General features: G+C 39.8%; 1 protein-coding gene across 3 annotated transcripts in view; it reads right to left on the reverse strand.

Annotated features, from left to right (window-relative positions):
- Positions 1-2,211: 2,211 nt before the first annotated feature.
- Positions 2,212-13,671, reverse strand: part of CCDC30 (coiled-coil domain containing 30) — a 101,181-nt gene continuing 89,721 nt past the window's right edge. The window contains exons 15-18 of one of the 3 annotated variants that reach the window (XM_010994840.3): positions 9,775-9,911; positions 8,635-8,749; positions 2,976-3,043; positions 2,212-2,571 (exon numbers count right to left, since the gene is read on the reverse strand). In XM_010994840.3, coding sequence (XP_010993142.2) covers positions 2,394-2,571; positions 2,976-3,043; positions 8,635-8,749; positions 9,775-9,911 — 498 coding nt within the window. In that variant the 3' untranslated portion in view covers positions 2,212-2,393. Of the gene's footprint in view, positions 2,828-2,975; positions 3,044-8,634; positions 8,750-9,774; positions 9,912-13,671 lie in introns of those variants that run through there. The other 2 variants (XM_064493677.1, XR_010383874.1) reach the window with 2 other exon arrangements.

Here is a 13,671-nt window from a genome sequence, read left to right on the forward strand (position 1 = left end):
TAGAGATTCTTGGAACCTCACCATCAACTGATCAAAAGAAAGTCATAAATGCTACAGCTGTCACTCCAAATACTGCCTTTAAAAACTCTTCCCTAGGGAGTGGGTATAGCTCAGGGGTAGAGAGTATGCACAAGGTCCTGTATTCAATCCCCAATAACAACATTAAAAACAAAACAAAACAAAACAAAACAAAAAAACTCTTCTCTGAAAGCCATTCAGGAGTTCAGGTCTTTTGAGCATAAGCTAGCTGTTCTCCTTGCTTGGTTGGCCCCAGACGTGGGTTCAACAACAAAAACTGAGACTATCCTTGTCTGTCTTCACAAATGTACATACAGTGACCACTAGCGAATAGCATAGTAAGGATTCAATAAACAGATTCAATGAATTGACCACATTGAGTGAATTAAGGTAAGGCTTGGAATAATATCACAGCTATTGTTTCCTTTATCTTTGACCATCCTTTCTAGTTCAGTGGTCTGAGGAAACAAGGGTTATAAAAAAAAAAATTCAGTGTGTCTCAACTTGAGTTCTTTTAAAAATTCCTAGTTACTTTCCCACTTCCCTTGGTCTCCACCACCTTCAACTGAAGACGGAAGAAGAGGAGGAAAATAAGGAGGGAAATGGGGAGGAAGGGAAGGAGCAGCAGGAACCACCCTTCAGTATAGTTTTCTACCAACTATTTTAGAATAATTTTTTAATTGATAATATCCAATGTTGAAGCTATGGAAAAACTTACATACTCAAAACTGCTAGTGAAAATAAATAATGATATCTAGTATTTATGAAGCTGCTACTAAGTGCTAAATACATGCTTCATTTCATTTGGTTCTCACCACTCTCTGGGATAGGAACTACTATCGCTCCTATTTTATGGATCAAGAAACTGATGCTCAAAGAGTTTGACTACAGAAACACTATGATGACATACCATTTTTTTAAAGCAATGTGACAAGTCATGTACAAAAACTATGTAACATTTATATCAATTAACCCAATCATGTCAATCTTGTAAATGTGTTTTCTGGAGTTACTTAAGAGAAGAAAAGAGCTATATTTACAAAGACTTTCACCACAGCATAACTTTAAATAGTAAAATAGAAACAGATGTCAAACAGGAGAATTTATAAAACATCAACATGATAGAATGCCATGTGGCTACTGAAACAGTAATTATGAAGACTTAAAATATGTGAACATGTTTTACGATATATTAAATTAAAAATCAGACTATGAAAATGAATATACAATATAATAACCATTTAAAATATACACATATGAATAAGAACCAGAAAGGAATAAATGAAAATAGTTGTGTTAAGAATGAATTAATTTTTATTTTGTGGTTGGCTTTATTCCTTTAATAACTATGTAAGTTTAAAAAGCTAAAGCTCTAAACTAGAAACAATGAACAGTATATATGTGTAAATTTAAAAATATATGTGCAGTGAAAAAAAACAAGCTATCAAGCCATAAAAGACATGGAAGAAACTTAAAAGACATATTACTAAATGAAGGAAGCCAGTCTGAAAAGGCGAGGAACTGTATGACTCCAACCAAATGACATTCTGGAAAAGGCACAGCTACAGAAACAATAAAAAGACTGTGGTTTCCTGGGGCTTGGGGAGAGGGAGGGAGGAACGGATGAATAGATGGAGCACAAGGGATTTTTAGAGCAATGAAATTATTCTGTATGATACTATAGTGGTGGCTACATGTCATTATGCATTTGTCAAAGCCCTAGAATGTACAACATCAAGAGTGAACCCTAATGTAAGCTATGGACTTTGGTTGATAATAATGTGCCCATGTTGGTTCATTGATTGTACCAAATACGCCACACTGATGAGGGATGTTTGGCGTAGGGGAGTATAAATGTGTGGGTGGGGAGGGCTATGTGGGAACTCTGTATTTTCTGCTCAATTTTGCTGTAAAGCTGAAACTGCTCTAAAAAAAATAGTCTATTAAGAATATGAAAAAAAAGAATGTAGTCTTTATAGCTTATTTTTTTCCTAAAATATATGCTTTAAGGTGATTACATTGTTTTTACGTTTAAAATATAAACAAGAAAATACCCTTGATAATAATAAGAGAGAGAATGCAGAATTAGTCGTATATACGCTCTGCTGAACAAAAACCTAATTAAACCATTGGACTTAAGTCATGACATTGATCCATACAAGGCATTTGAAGATACGAAACAAACTTGAGAAATCCATTTTTAGAACACGTTTAATGAATTCATCAGCAATTCTGAAGACTCCTGGTTGCTGTCCAGTGAGGCTCTGTCATAACTTCTACAAGTCAGGCTCCACCTTCATGCCCCAGCTTTAAGTTAGCAGCTTCAGTCAGTTTAGTTTTAGACACCAGTGATTCTATAGTTCTGACTTCTGGTTTCATTCTTTGATGTGATGTGTCTCTTTCAGAGAAGCCACGTTTATGTAACCTGCTTCAGAAATCTGTGAACGCAAAAGGGATTTGAGGGACTTGGGGTTTGCCATTGCTTCTTCTGATTTGTGTTCTTCAGCCTCCTGAAGACTTCCAGCCGACTCTACCAAATCTGTTCCTGAAAAACTAAGACAGGCCATGTATGAGGACTTTGTGGAGACAGGATCTCTTGGCAGTACTTAGGCCACATGTGAGGACTTTGTGGAGACAGGATCTCTTGGCAGTACTTTGAGGTTACAGCGTTGAGGTATCAATAGTATTTCAAGTTTTACAACAGTCAAACACAAAGAAAACCAAATAAAATTAACCTCAAAAGTATATTCATGGATTGTTTGTTTTCTACCTTAAGTCAGGATTCTATCAAGTGTGGGGTGAGGCAGAGCTGAGGGAAGAAGGAATTAGAAGAAGATTCAAAAACTAAACATAGAGAAAATTACCCCAAAATGCTATGCTTTCTCAAGCCAGCAACAAGAACTAGTTAGGCAGCCATGATTTTCAGGTATGCAGATAATTGTCTTGATTTTACTAACCTAGAGTTTGGTAAGGGCACGATTTTATTCAATGCTTCAGATCCAGGGATGTCACTAATTGTTGTTTCCTAAAAGAAAAGGAAAGGTGAATATTAAAAAAGTACAGTGATAAACTGTTGATGATATGATCCTAGAACTTATGCTTTATGTAGATTTTTGGTTAAAACAGGTAATCCCCTCACCTCATACCTGTTCAAATAGCTATCATCAAAGAGACAAGAGATCATAAATACTGGAGAAGATGTGGAGAAAAGGGAACCCTTGTGCACTGTTGGTGGGAACGTAAACTGGTGCAGTCATTATGGAAAACAGTGTTAACTCAAAAGAACTACTACTTGATCCAGCTATTCCCACCGCTGGGTATTTACCTGAAGAAGATGAAAACAATAATTTGAAAAGATGTATGCACCCTTATGGCATTATTTACAATAGCCAAAATACAGAAACAACCTAAGTGCCCATCAATGGATGAATGGGTAAAGATGATGTAAGATAGATAGATAGATAGATAGATAGATAGATAGATAGATAGATAGATATAAAAAGATGAAATTGTGACAACCTAGGCGGACCTTAAGGGTATTATGCCAAATGAAATAAGTCAGAGAAGGCTAAATACCACATGATTTAACTCATATGTGGAATAATAATAATAATAAAAGAACAAATCAAACCAAACAAGAACAAACACATAGACACAGAGAACAGAGTAGTGGTTACAAGAGGGGAAAGTGGGGGAGGGTGGAATGGGTAAAAGGGTTCTACTGTATGATGGATGGAAACTAAACTTTTGGTGGTAAGCACGCTGTGGTGTATACAGAAGTTGAGGGATAATGTTATACACATAAAACTTACATAATGTTGTAAACCAGTGTTACTTCAACAAATGAAATTATTTAAAAATAATAAATGCCATATTTTTATATTAATGCTTTCCACTACTAGCCTGCTTCTTTTATCAAGTTTTCTATATGAATTACCTCGTATTAGCTGATATAATTATTCCATTCTATTTACTTCAGTAAGTTTTTACTTAATACTCTGGTAAACATTTTCTGCCCTCTTAAATCACAAAAAAAGTAACTGTTTTGAGCCCCAAGACTTTAAAAACCAAATATTCTTTCTCAGAAAAGTGTAAACCAACACAGACCAGGGGACTGATCATAGAGAATACAGAGAGCATATCAGAAAATGTGGCTTTTATCCTGAAGGCTGTGGGAAGTCCTTGCATGGTTTTGAGTCATCTACTCAGACTAGATACACTTTCTAAAGACCCCTCTGGCTATAGACTCTGAGAACCATACAACTTCAAAAGACAAAAGCTGGGAAGATGGAAGAGGGGAGATGAGGTGTGTCTTTCCAAGCAAGGGAAATATATGATACAGAGGAGGAAACGTCCGAGATCTGGAGAAACAGAGAATAGACTAGTTTCATTCGATCATGTTTGTCAGAAAGGTATTTGGAATGTGGAAAGTTATTCCGTGGCTTCAGTTCTTCTGGTTTAGACAACAGCAACTCCGGAAGCCTTCCTGAGCCACCGTAGACGGGTTTCGACACCACTTCCCCACCTCCCTCAGCATTCTGGGCCTGTGCTGTTGCAGAACTTGTCACAACGCATGGCAGTTGCCAGTTAGAGGACTGTCACTGTCACTGGGCCTGACTTCTTCAGAGAGCAGATACTCTTGCTCATGATCATATACAAACCATACGGCACACTATGGTCCATAAATATTTGCTGAATGAAAAACTTCATCTTATAGGCAGAGGCAGTCTCTGAAACTCTTGATCTGAAGTACTATGCAATCAGTGTATAATGATGAGTCTAGTGGCCTTGGCAGGACAGATTAGAAGAGGAGGAAAGACTGAAAGGAGATGAGTTAAGGAGTTGTTGCCGTAACCTAAGTGCTAAGTATCTGGGGTACAGGGGGTGACAAGATGGACAGAGTTCCTACTCTCTTGGAGTTTATAATCCAATTGAGAAGAAAGATGGAATTACAATACAGGTAGCAATATGGTCTAATACAAGGCTATGTCCCTAGTCACTCTAGTGCCCCAGAAAGGGAAGAAGTAGGCATGGGTTATTATGAGATAGTGGCTAAGAGCAGGGACCAGAGAGAGTAGGATTCAGTCCTTATTTTTCTAATTATCAGCTATGTGACCTTGGATAATGACATTGCTTCACCTCTCCAGATCTCAGTGTCTCCAATTGTGAAAATGGGAATGACAGACTTGTCACATAAGATTGTTTTGTGGATTACATGAGATAATATACATAAAATGCTTAGCACAGTCCCAGGCACATAGTAAGCACCCAACAAGTATCAAGCTGTCACCATTTTAGTCCCAGGGAAGGAAGGGACCTAGGACATGTCTGATCTCAGGGATCTATATGCTGATATATTTGCACATGTGATAATCACTGAGGATCAAGAGATCTGGGAAATGTCAGCAGTAGCCATGTGCCCCCAGACATATCGTTTAACTTCTCTGGGTTTTATCTCCCTCCTGCGTAAAATGAGAGGACTGAATTGAAGGATCCTTAAGATTTCTAAGTTTAAGCGCTCTAATATTCTCATTATAGGGGTCCCAGAAAGAGAAGAGAGAAAGAAAGGACCTAAGAAAATTTTGGAGAGACAATAACCGAAAACTTCCCCAGCCTGGGAAAGGAAAACAGTCATCCAAGTCCTGGAAGCGCAGAGAGTTCCACACAGGATCAACCCAAACAGGAACACACCAAGACACATAGTCATCAAACTGACAACAATTAAGCATAAGGAGAAAATATTGAAATTAGCAAGAGAAAAGCAACAAATGACATACAAGGGAACTCCCATAAGGTTATCAGCTGATTTTTCAGCAGAAACTCTACAGGCCAGAAGGGAGTGGCACGATATATTTAAAGTGATGCACGGGGGAAACTTATAACCAAGAATACTCTGTTCAGCAAGGCTCTCATTCAAACTCTATGGAGAAATCAAAAGTTTCACAGATAAACAAAAGCTAAAAGATTTAAGCACCACCAAACCAGCTTTACAACAAATTTTAAAGAACCTTCTCTAGTCATCAACCCATAAGAAAAGAGAACAAAAAGAAGAGGAAAAAAAAAGAGAGACCTACAAAAGATTGCTTTGGCTGTTCGGGGTCTTCTGTGGTTCCTTATAAATTTTGGAATTGTTTGTTCTAGTTCTGTGAGGAATGTCATGAGCATTCTGATGGAGGTTACGTTCGATCTGTGGATTGCTTTGGGAAGTGTGGCCATTTTGATAGTGTTGATTCTTCCAATCCAAGAGCACAAAAAAATCTTTCAATTTCTTTGTGTCATTTCGGTTTGCAGAGTATAGGTAACCTCCTTGGTTAAGTTTATTTCTAGGTATTTTGTTGTTTTTGATGTAATGGAAATGTCTCTGCCAGTTACAAAACTCTGTTTTTTGAAGTGAAAAAAAAAAAGGAAAGTGAATGAAGGGCCACAAATGGCAAAATAGCCTTCTTTTTTATGGGTGAGTGATATTCCATTACATATATATATATATATATATATATATATATATATATATATATATATATATATATACACACTGCATCTCCATTATCTATTCAACTATTGTTGTGCACTTAGGATGCATCCATATTTTGGCAATTGTAAATAATGTGCTGTTAATAGCAGGGTGTATGTATCTTTTTGAATTAATTCTTATTTTGTGGCTGGCTTTATTCCTTTGATAACTATGTAAGTTAAAAAAGCTAAAGTTCTAAACGTTCTTAGAAACAATGAACAGTACATATACGTAAATTCAAAACTATATGTGTGGTTAAAAAAAGTGATCTATCAAGCCATGAAAGACATGGAAGAAACTTAAAAGACATATTACTAAATGAAGGAAGCCAGTCTGAAAAGGCTACAAACTGTATAATTCCAACTAAATGACATTTTGGAAAAGGCTATAGAAACAATAAAAAGATCATGGTTTCCAGGGGTTTGGGGAGATGGAGTAAGGGAGAAATGAATAGATGGAGCACAAGGGGTTTTTAGGGCAATGAAATTTTCTGTATGATACTATAGTGGTGGCTACATGTCATTACCCATTTGTCAAAACCCATAGAATGTACAGTATCAAGAGTGAACCCTAATGTAAACTATGGACTTTGGTTGATAATAATGTGTCCGTGTTGGTTCATCGATTGTACAAATATGCCACACTGATGAGGGATGTTTGGGGTAGGGGAGTATCTATGTCCGGGTGGGGAGGGCTATGTTGCAAACTCTGTATTTTCTGCTTAATTCTGTTATGAACCTGAAACTACTCTAAAAGAACAAAGTCTATTGAAAATTTAAAAAGAGATTCTAAGTTTAAAAACAAGTTTGGAGATGTTTATTCCAATAGGTGTCAAGATGTTACAACTTAGTACCTTTGTCACACATGAATACTGAGTTCTGACCCATGTGACACTTCTTATCTTGATTTGATGATAATATTGTGGATCTCAAAGCTACTGGTCCTAAATATATTCCATTAAGGCCAGTAACTCAGCATCTACAGTACTATACTATTTATTCAAGTACATGCCAGTCCTTCTCTACTGGACTGAAGGCCTCTGAAAACAGGAGCTATCTTCCATATTCCTAGGACCCAGCACAGTTCTTGGAATTAATAGTTTGTTGAATGAATGATTAAGTAAAAGGGTAAACAAACAGACTATAAAAAACAGTTATAGCTCAAACAAAGACATTTCTAACTGTTGGAAATTAGGTCACATCATCTGGCAGTTCTACTTTTGATAAAATCCTCAAACAACTCAAAAATTTGCAAACAATCACCTTGCTGAGAGCAAACATGATGCAGGTCTTATGCTCAGAGCATCAGTATCCAACGAGCAGGATTTGCTGTGACGGATCCTAGGAAGAAATGTCTTAGCAGGTGGTACAAGCCAGGGAGGAAGGCAAGCAGCCTCCACCCTGGATTCAGAATGCAACTCTGCTTACTGAGGTACTCTGGCCAGACAGACCCTGGACCATGTCTGAACTTAGACTACTGGCCACGGCCACTTGTCTGCCTAGCTCTTTGTAACATAATTGCTTTTCTCGGACTCAGATGTTCTCCTTGGGCTTGACTCCTTGCCAGACCAGACTAGCTTCATTTTACCTTTGTGAGCCTCGGATGGGCTCATCTCTCAGATGCGGCTAGAACAATACGTGGCAAACAGGGTAGTTGAGAACAAGGCATCCATATGCAGACATTTAACATTCATTCATTCTCAAATATTTATGGAGCTCCTGTCCATGGATACAGTGACATATGAGCTACAACCCTTGCCCTCCATCCAGGATGTCACTCCTGAGCTGCTGAGACAGAGAAGTGAAAAGGCAATGACAATACAGTGTGTTAAGGAAGAAGCGAGAAAGCAGACACGAACTGCTCTGGGATCACATAGGAGAAGCGTGTTTAGCAAAAGCTGAACCAATGAAGAGCAGAGTTGGAAGAGAGCAGTCTCAAGCTCTGCTGCCCCGGAGTGAAGCCCGTGAGCCTCTCTGCCACAGTCCACCACGAGGCCAAGTGCAGGCCACAGCTGCACGCAGAACATGAGGGAAAAGAGAAGGCAGCGACCTTAGCAACCCAAGCTTCATACTGAGGACCTGGCAGGGAGCACACACGCCTCTTACCTCTCCTCTGCGGATCTGGATGCTCCTTATGATGCGCTCTAAGAGGCCAACCTGCTGCACGAGCTGGAGGCTGTTCTCCTGTAACTGCTTGTTTTCTTTATCCAGTAAAAGTACTCTAAGAATGGCATAAATCAGAGGCATAAGTAAAAATTTCTGTATCAGTCCTGAAAATTCTACCCTACTTCCCACTAGCGTTGGGTCTTAGCCCACAGCCAGATTTTGGAACCAACTTTGCCGGAATAATTCCCACCATGTTCCAAGACCAAGTGAAAATTAATGAACTTCTGGCTGGTATACAGTCATTAAATACATGCTGAGAATAGAGACACACAAGAGTGCAGGAACACAAAAGGCACAGGTCCAGCCCTGGGGAAACCTGAGGAGAGGTTCGATCCCGTTTAGGGGAGGGACTGGAGTGAGAGACTCTGCATCCCTAACTCTGCAGCTGAGCAGCCTGCATCTGGTTCTGATTTCACACCGTCATCCCACGCTTCTGCTGCAGTAGTGGCGGTGGCGGTGGTAGTAGTAGCAGGAGGAGGAGGGATATAGTAGAAGTAAAAATAGTAGGAGCAGCAGCTACCATTCACCATGGTTACAAGCACTTACCAAGTACGTGGGCACTGCAACCTAGCCACACAGAAAGCACTTAACACTTCCCACGTATTAGCTCCTTTAATCCTCACAACCACCCCATGAGACAGATACTGTTATGATGCCTATTCTGCAGATGAGGAAACTGAGGCTTGGAGTTGGGGAAGTAAATTGTGTAAAAAGATAAAACCAGAAAGTCATAGGGCTGGGCTGTCTGCCTGATTCTCTTTCGGTCTACTTGGATCCCATAGGTGTCAAGTGATAAAAATGAGTGTTGACACACACAAAGGGAGGGGCCGGAATGAGCAGAGTTGGGTCCTCAGGAGGCAATGCTGCTGTGAAGGCACCTGTCTGAACAGCCAGCCTGCCTTCTCCATGACATTCTTCTCTCTAACTCTACAACTTCTGCCACTCATGTGAACTGCTAAAAACAGCAGATGGCAGAGAAACAGTTATGATATAGGCCACAACTCAAAGGACCATTTCTGAAACCATCCCTTTGTTGAGGGAGAAACATCCTCTTTGTGGAGATCATGGGCCTGCACCCACCTGCTCTGGACTGAAGATATTACCCCTTTGTTGCTGTGGATTAGTTCTTCTTGCTCGGTGAGTTGCTCCAGGAGTTTACTTTTTTCTAGGAGCAGGATATCATTCTGGGCAATGACCTGGTCCTGGAACACCTTCTCCTGGGAGTAATACAGCCCCATAAGTACCACAGCAGGAGAAAGAATGGCAAGTTGAAGAGCATCATCCTGTTTCTAAGCAAATTTCCTTGTTAACTGTCTTCTCCCATCTTCTAATCTGCCTCCACCTGTTTGCTTACACTCTGCTAGATCATCCCTCTATTTATTTCAGTTATCTTATGTCATGCATTTTGTTTGGACAGTTACTCATTCTTCTGGGTTAACATTTTAAAATATTTGAGCACTCAACTTCCAATCAGGTCCCAGTGCTCCCATCTGTATGCTAATTCTGTAGGGATCAAATCATTCTTCTCTCTAACTCTACAACTTCTGCCACTCGTGTGAACTATCTGAAGCTCCATATTGAAAAAAATTTCCATATAATACATTTCCATATGCTTTGGGGGTATAGTCTTTTTAAGGCAATGAGGGGACGACGGGAATTTGGCCACCTCACTTGACAACCAGTGTCAGGGTCTCAGTTGCCTTGGCAAGTCAAGCAGGTAAGCCAGGTACTGAGAATATTCTTGCAGGGATGATGCTGAAATGACTTCTAGCTTGAAACCATGTTCCACCTTCTACCAACCACTTTCCCTGAAAGGGACAGCTAGTGATGTTATAGCTAAAATGAAAAAGGATTATATTTTGTGAATATATAACATTCTCATACTGAATCAGTGGATATTAGTAAACATCACAGGTGGTGAGAACTTGAGAAGCTCACAGTGTAGAACTACCCTTCTCACTTCACCAAGGACCTGTCAATGGTAACGGGCAAGTACCTTCACCCTTTGTGTCTGTTCCCACCTGCCAATGGTGGGAGCAAGTGGGAGTGGGCGAAGAATAACCACCTCTGGCAGGTGGGTGAACCACAGGTTAGGAGGGAACTTCCTTTTAAATAAGGTACTAATATAGATCATTCAGAAAAGACTAGCCATTTACATTGTATCTTAAAAAACCTCAAAATAAAAAAATCAGACTCAAAGATACAGAGAACAGATTGATGGTTACCAGAGGTGGGGGTGCTGGTGAAATGAGTAAATGTGGTCAAAAGGTACAAGCTTCTGGGAGTGGGTGGGTAAAGCTTAGTGGCAGAGCGCATGCTTAGCATGCATGAGATCTTGGGTTCAATCCCCAGCACATCCTTAAAAAAAAGAAAAGAAAAGAAAAAAAAACTTCCAGTTATTAATAAGTCATGAGGATGCCATGTACAGCATGGTGACTATAGTTAGTAATACTGTATGGCATATGAGAAAGTTGCTAAGAGAGTAAATCCTAAAAGTTCTCATCACAAGAAAAAAAAATTGTAACTATGTGTGGTGATGGATGTTAACTAGACTTACTGTGGTCATCATTTAGCAATGTGTACAAACTGAATCATTATGTTGCACCCCTGAAACTAACACAATGTTATAGGTCAATTATAATTCAGAATAGAAAGAGAAAATAGAAAGGAAGAAAGAAAGAAAGAAAGAAAGAAAGAAAGAAAGAAAGAAAGAAAGAAAGAAAGAAACAAAGAAAGAAAGAAACAAAGAAACAAAGAAACAAAGAAACAAAGAAACAAAGAAACAAAGAAACAAAGAAAAAAAAAAGACTGCCCATCTATTATTATGGAATTATAAGGAAGGAGATCACAGTGTGTTCTGAAACAAACCCTTCCAGATTTTAAAGTCCTTCTTCCAGGACCCTTCAATGTCTAATGATAGTCTGACCTGCTATTATTTAAATACATTTATGATAAGTTTTAACAGTGGAAGCAGGCACCCCACAAATAACACGCAAAGCAGTTATAACTGAATTAGAAAGAAAATTAGGTGGGGCAGGCCTGACCCCCTGTCCTTGGGAAATGTCATATTTTTTGGAATCAAAAAATCAGGACACCTGCTCTAATAAAAGGATAAAATATTGAGGAAAATCTGGTTTGGATGGTCTCAATAGTCAGAGGACTCAACTGGCACACCGTATAAAGAGAAGGCTGAAGGAACAAAGCCCCCAAAAGTGACATTATTTTCTGGAGACTTGGTGCTTAGAAAGTGAGTCTAGCTTTTATACCCACAGGGCTCTGGTTCATGGACCCTAAAATAACTAAGATCAAGAGCTCGGGGTTTGTACCACTGTGGCATTAAAAGATCTCACATCAGTCTTCTCTAGGCTAAGTATCTCCAATTCTACGAACAATTTCTCATCAACTAGGCATCAACCCACGAACATGGCTTCTAAGAGATTTTACACTAAGAAGAAGAAAATAGCATCTATGAAAATTCGTATGTGCCAGTACCACTTAAGGCATTTTGTATTTTAATCCTCACCAAAGCCTTGTGAGGTAGCAGTCACTTCCCCATTTTACAGAGGAAGATGACGCCCAGGGACTTGGGCGAGGTCACAGAGCTACTCAGTGGTAGGACTAGACTTTGCACCTGCGTCTGTCTAAGGCGGACACGCAGCACACCCTTCAAGGGCGGTGCGCAGGAGGCCCAGCCACTCTCTCATCTCCAGTATATTTTGTGGAGACGTGTGGTTCTTTGGGTAGATGTATTAGTTTCTCAGGGTGGCTGTAATAAATTACCCCAAACTGGGCAGCTTAAAACAACAGGAGTCTATTGTCTCACAGTTCTGGAGGGTAGAAGCCTAAAATCAAGGTGTCAGCAGGAGTAGTTCTTCTGGGGGCTCTAAGGGAGAACTAGTTCCCTGCCTCTCTCCTGGCTGGTAGCTGCCATCAATCCTTGCTGTTCCCTGGCTTGGGGCTTCACCACTCCAATCTCTGCCTCTGTCATCACACGGCTGTCTTCCCCTGCATATGTCTTTTTGTGTGTCTTTCCCTCTTCTTATAAGGATACTAGTCATATTGGCTTTAGGGCTCACTCTAACCTAGTATGACTTCATCTTGACTGTTTATACCTGCAAACACCTTACTTCCAAATTAGGTCACATTCTGAGTTTCTGGGTAGATGTGAATTGGGGGGAGGTACGCTATTCAGCACAGTACAGTCAGGACATGTGACTGCTGAAAGCAGGAGGCTGGCTATGCCATGGATGCCGAGATGTGGAAGGTGGGCATCCTAAGGCAGGGCGGGTGATGCAGGACAGGCTGATGATATTTCTGGTGGGCCCATGGGCCAGGGCTGCTACTTTTCTTCTATATATTTTCCACATGGTTTTCCTAGTTGTGGGTGTAACCTGGACCTCTTTAAAAGTTTGATGAATTAGTGCCAAAATAGGACGGTATTGTAAAATCTAACTTTCTTTCCTTTTTCACTACTGTTAGTTTTTTAAATCAGAAACACAACATTGGTGACCTGTCTGTTATAATCCTCAAATGTTTTATTTGTATGTAGCCTGAGGATTCTTAACCTGGAGTCCTATAATAATACGGAGTAACTGAATTTACATCAATTGTTTTGGTATCCTTGGCGCATAGTGGTGGTACAATAAAAATCTGTTGGGCATAGAAATGAGTATTTTAGGACTGAGGACAACGTTTTCAAAACTCTGAAATGGGCTGGGGGGTGGGTGGGGGATGTCTCAAGAAGGGAAACATTCCAGGCCAACTCAGTTGCTCTCCATTTAGAACTGATGTAGTTTAATGTCCTCAAGGCTATTCTGCATTTAATCTCATTCATCTGCCCCATTTCCTTCCTACCCACACACCAAGGAGCCACAGGGGCAACAAGACAAACATAAAGAAATCATGCATGTTTAGAAAAAAAGCTTGAAGGCACTAGTCAAGGATCTATAAAGGAATAGGGGTCACCTGTCTTCCCTA

The sequence above is a fragment of the Camelus dromedarius genome, chromosome 14, assembly GCF_036321535.1.
Source record: "Camelus dromedarius isolate mCamDro1 chromosome 14, mCamDro1.pat, whole genome shotgun sequence".
In the NCBI taxonomy this organism is placed as follows: Eukaryota; Metazoa; Chordata; class Mammalia; order Artiodactyla; family Camelidae; genus Camelus; species Camelus dromedarius.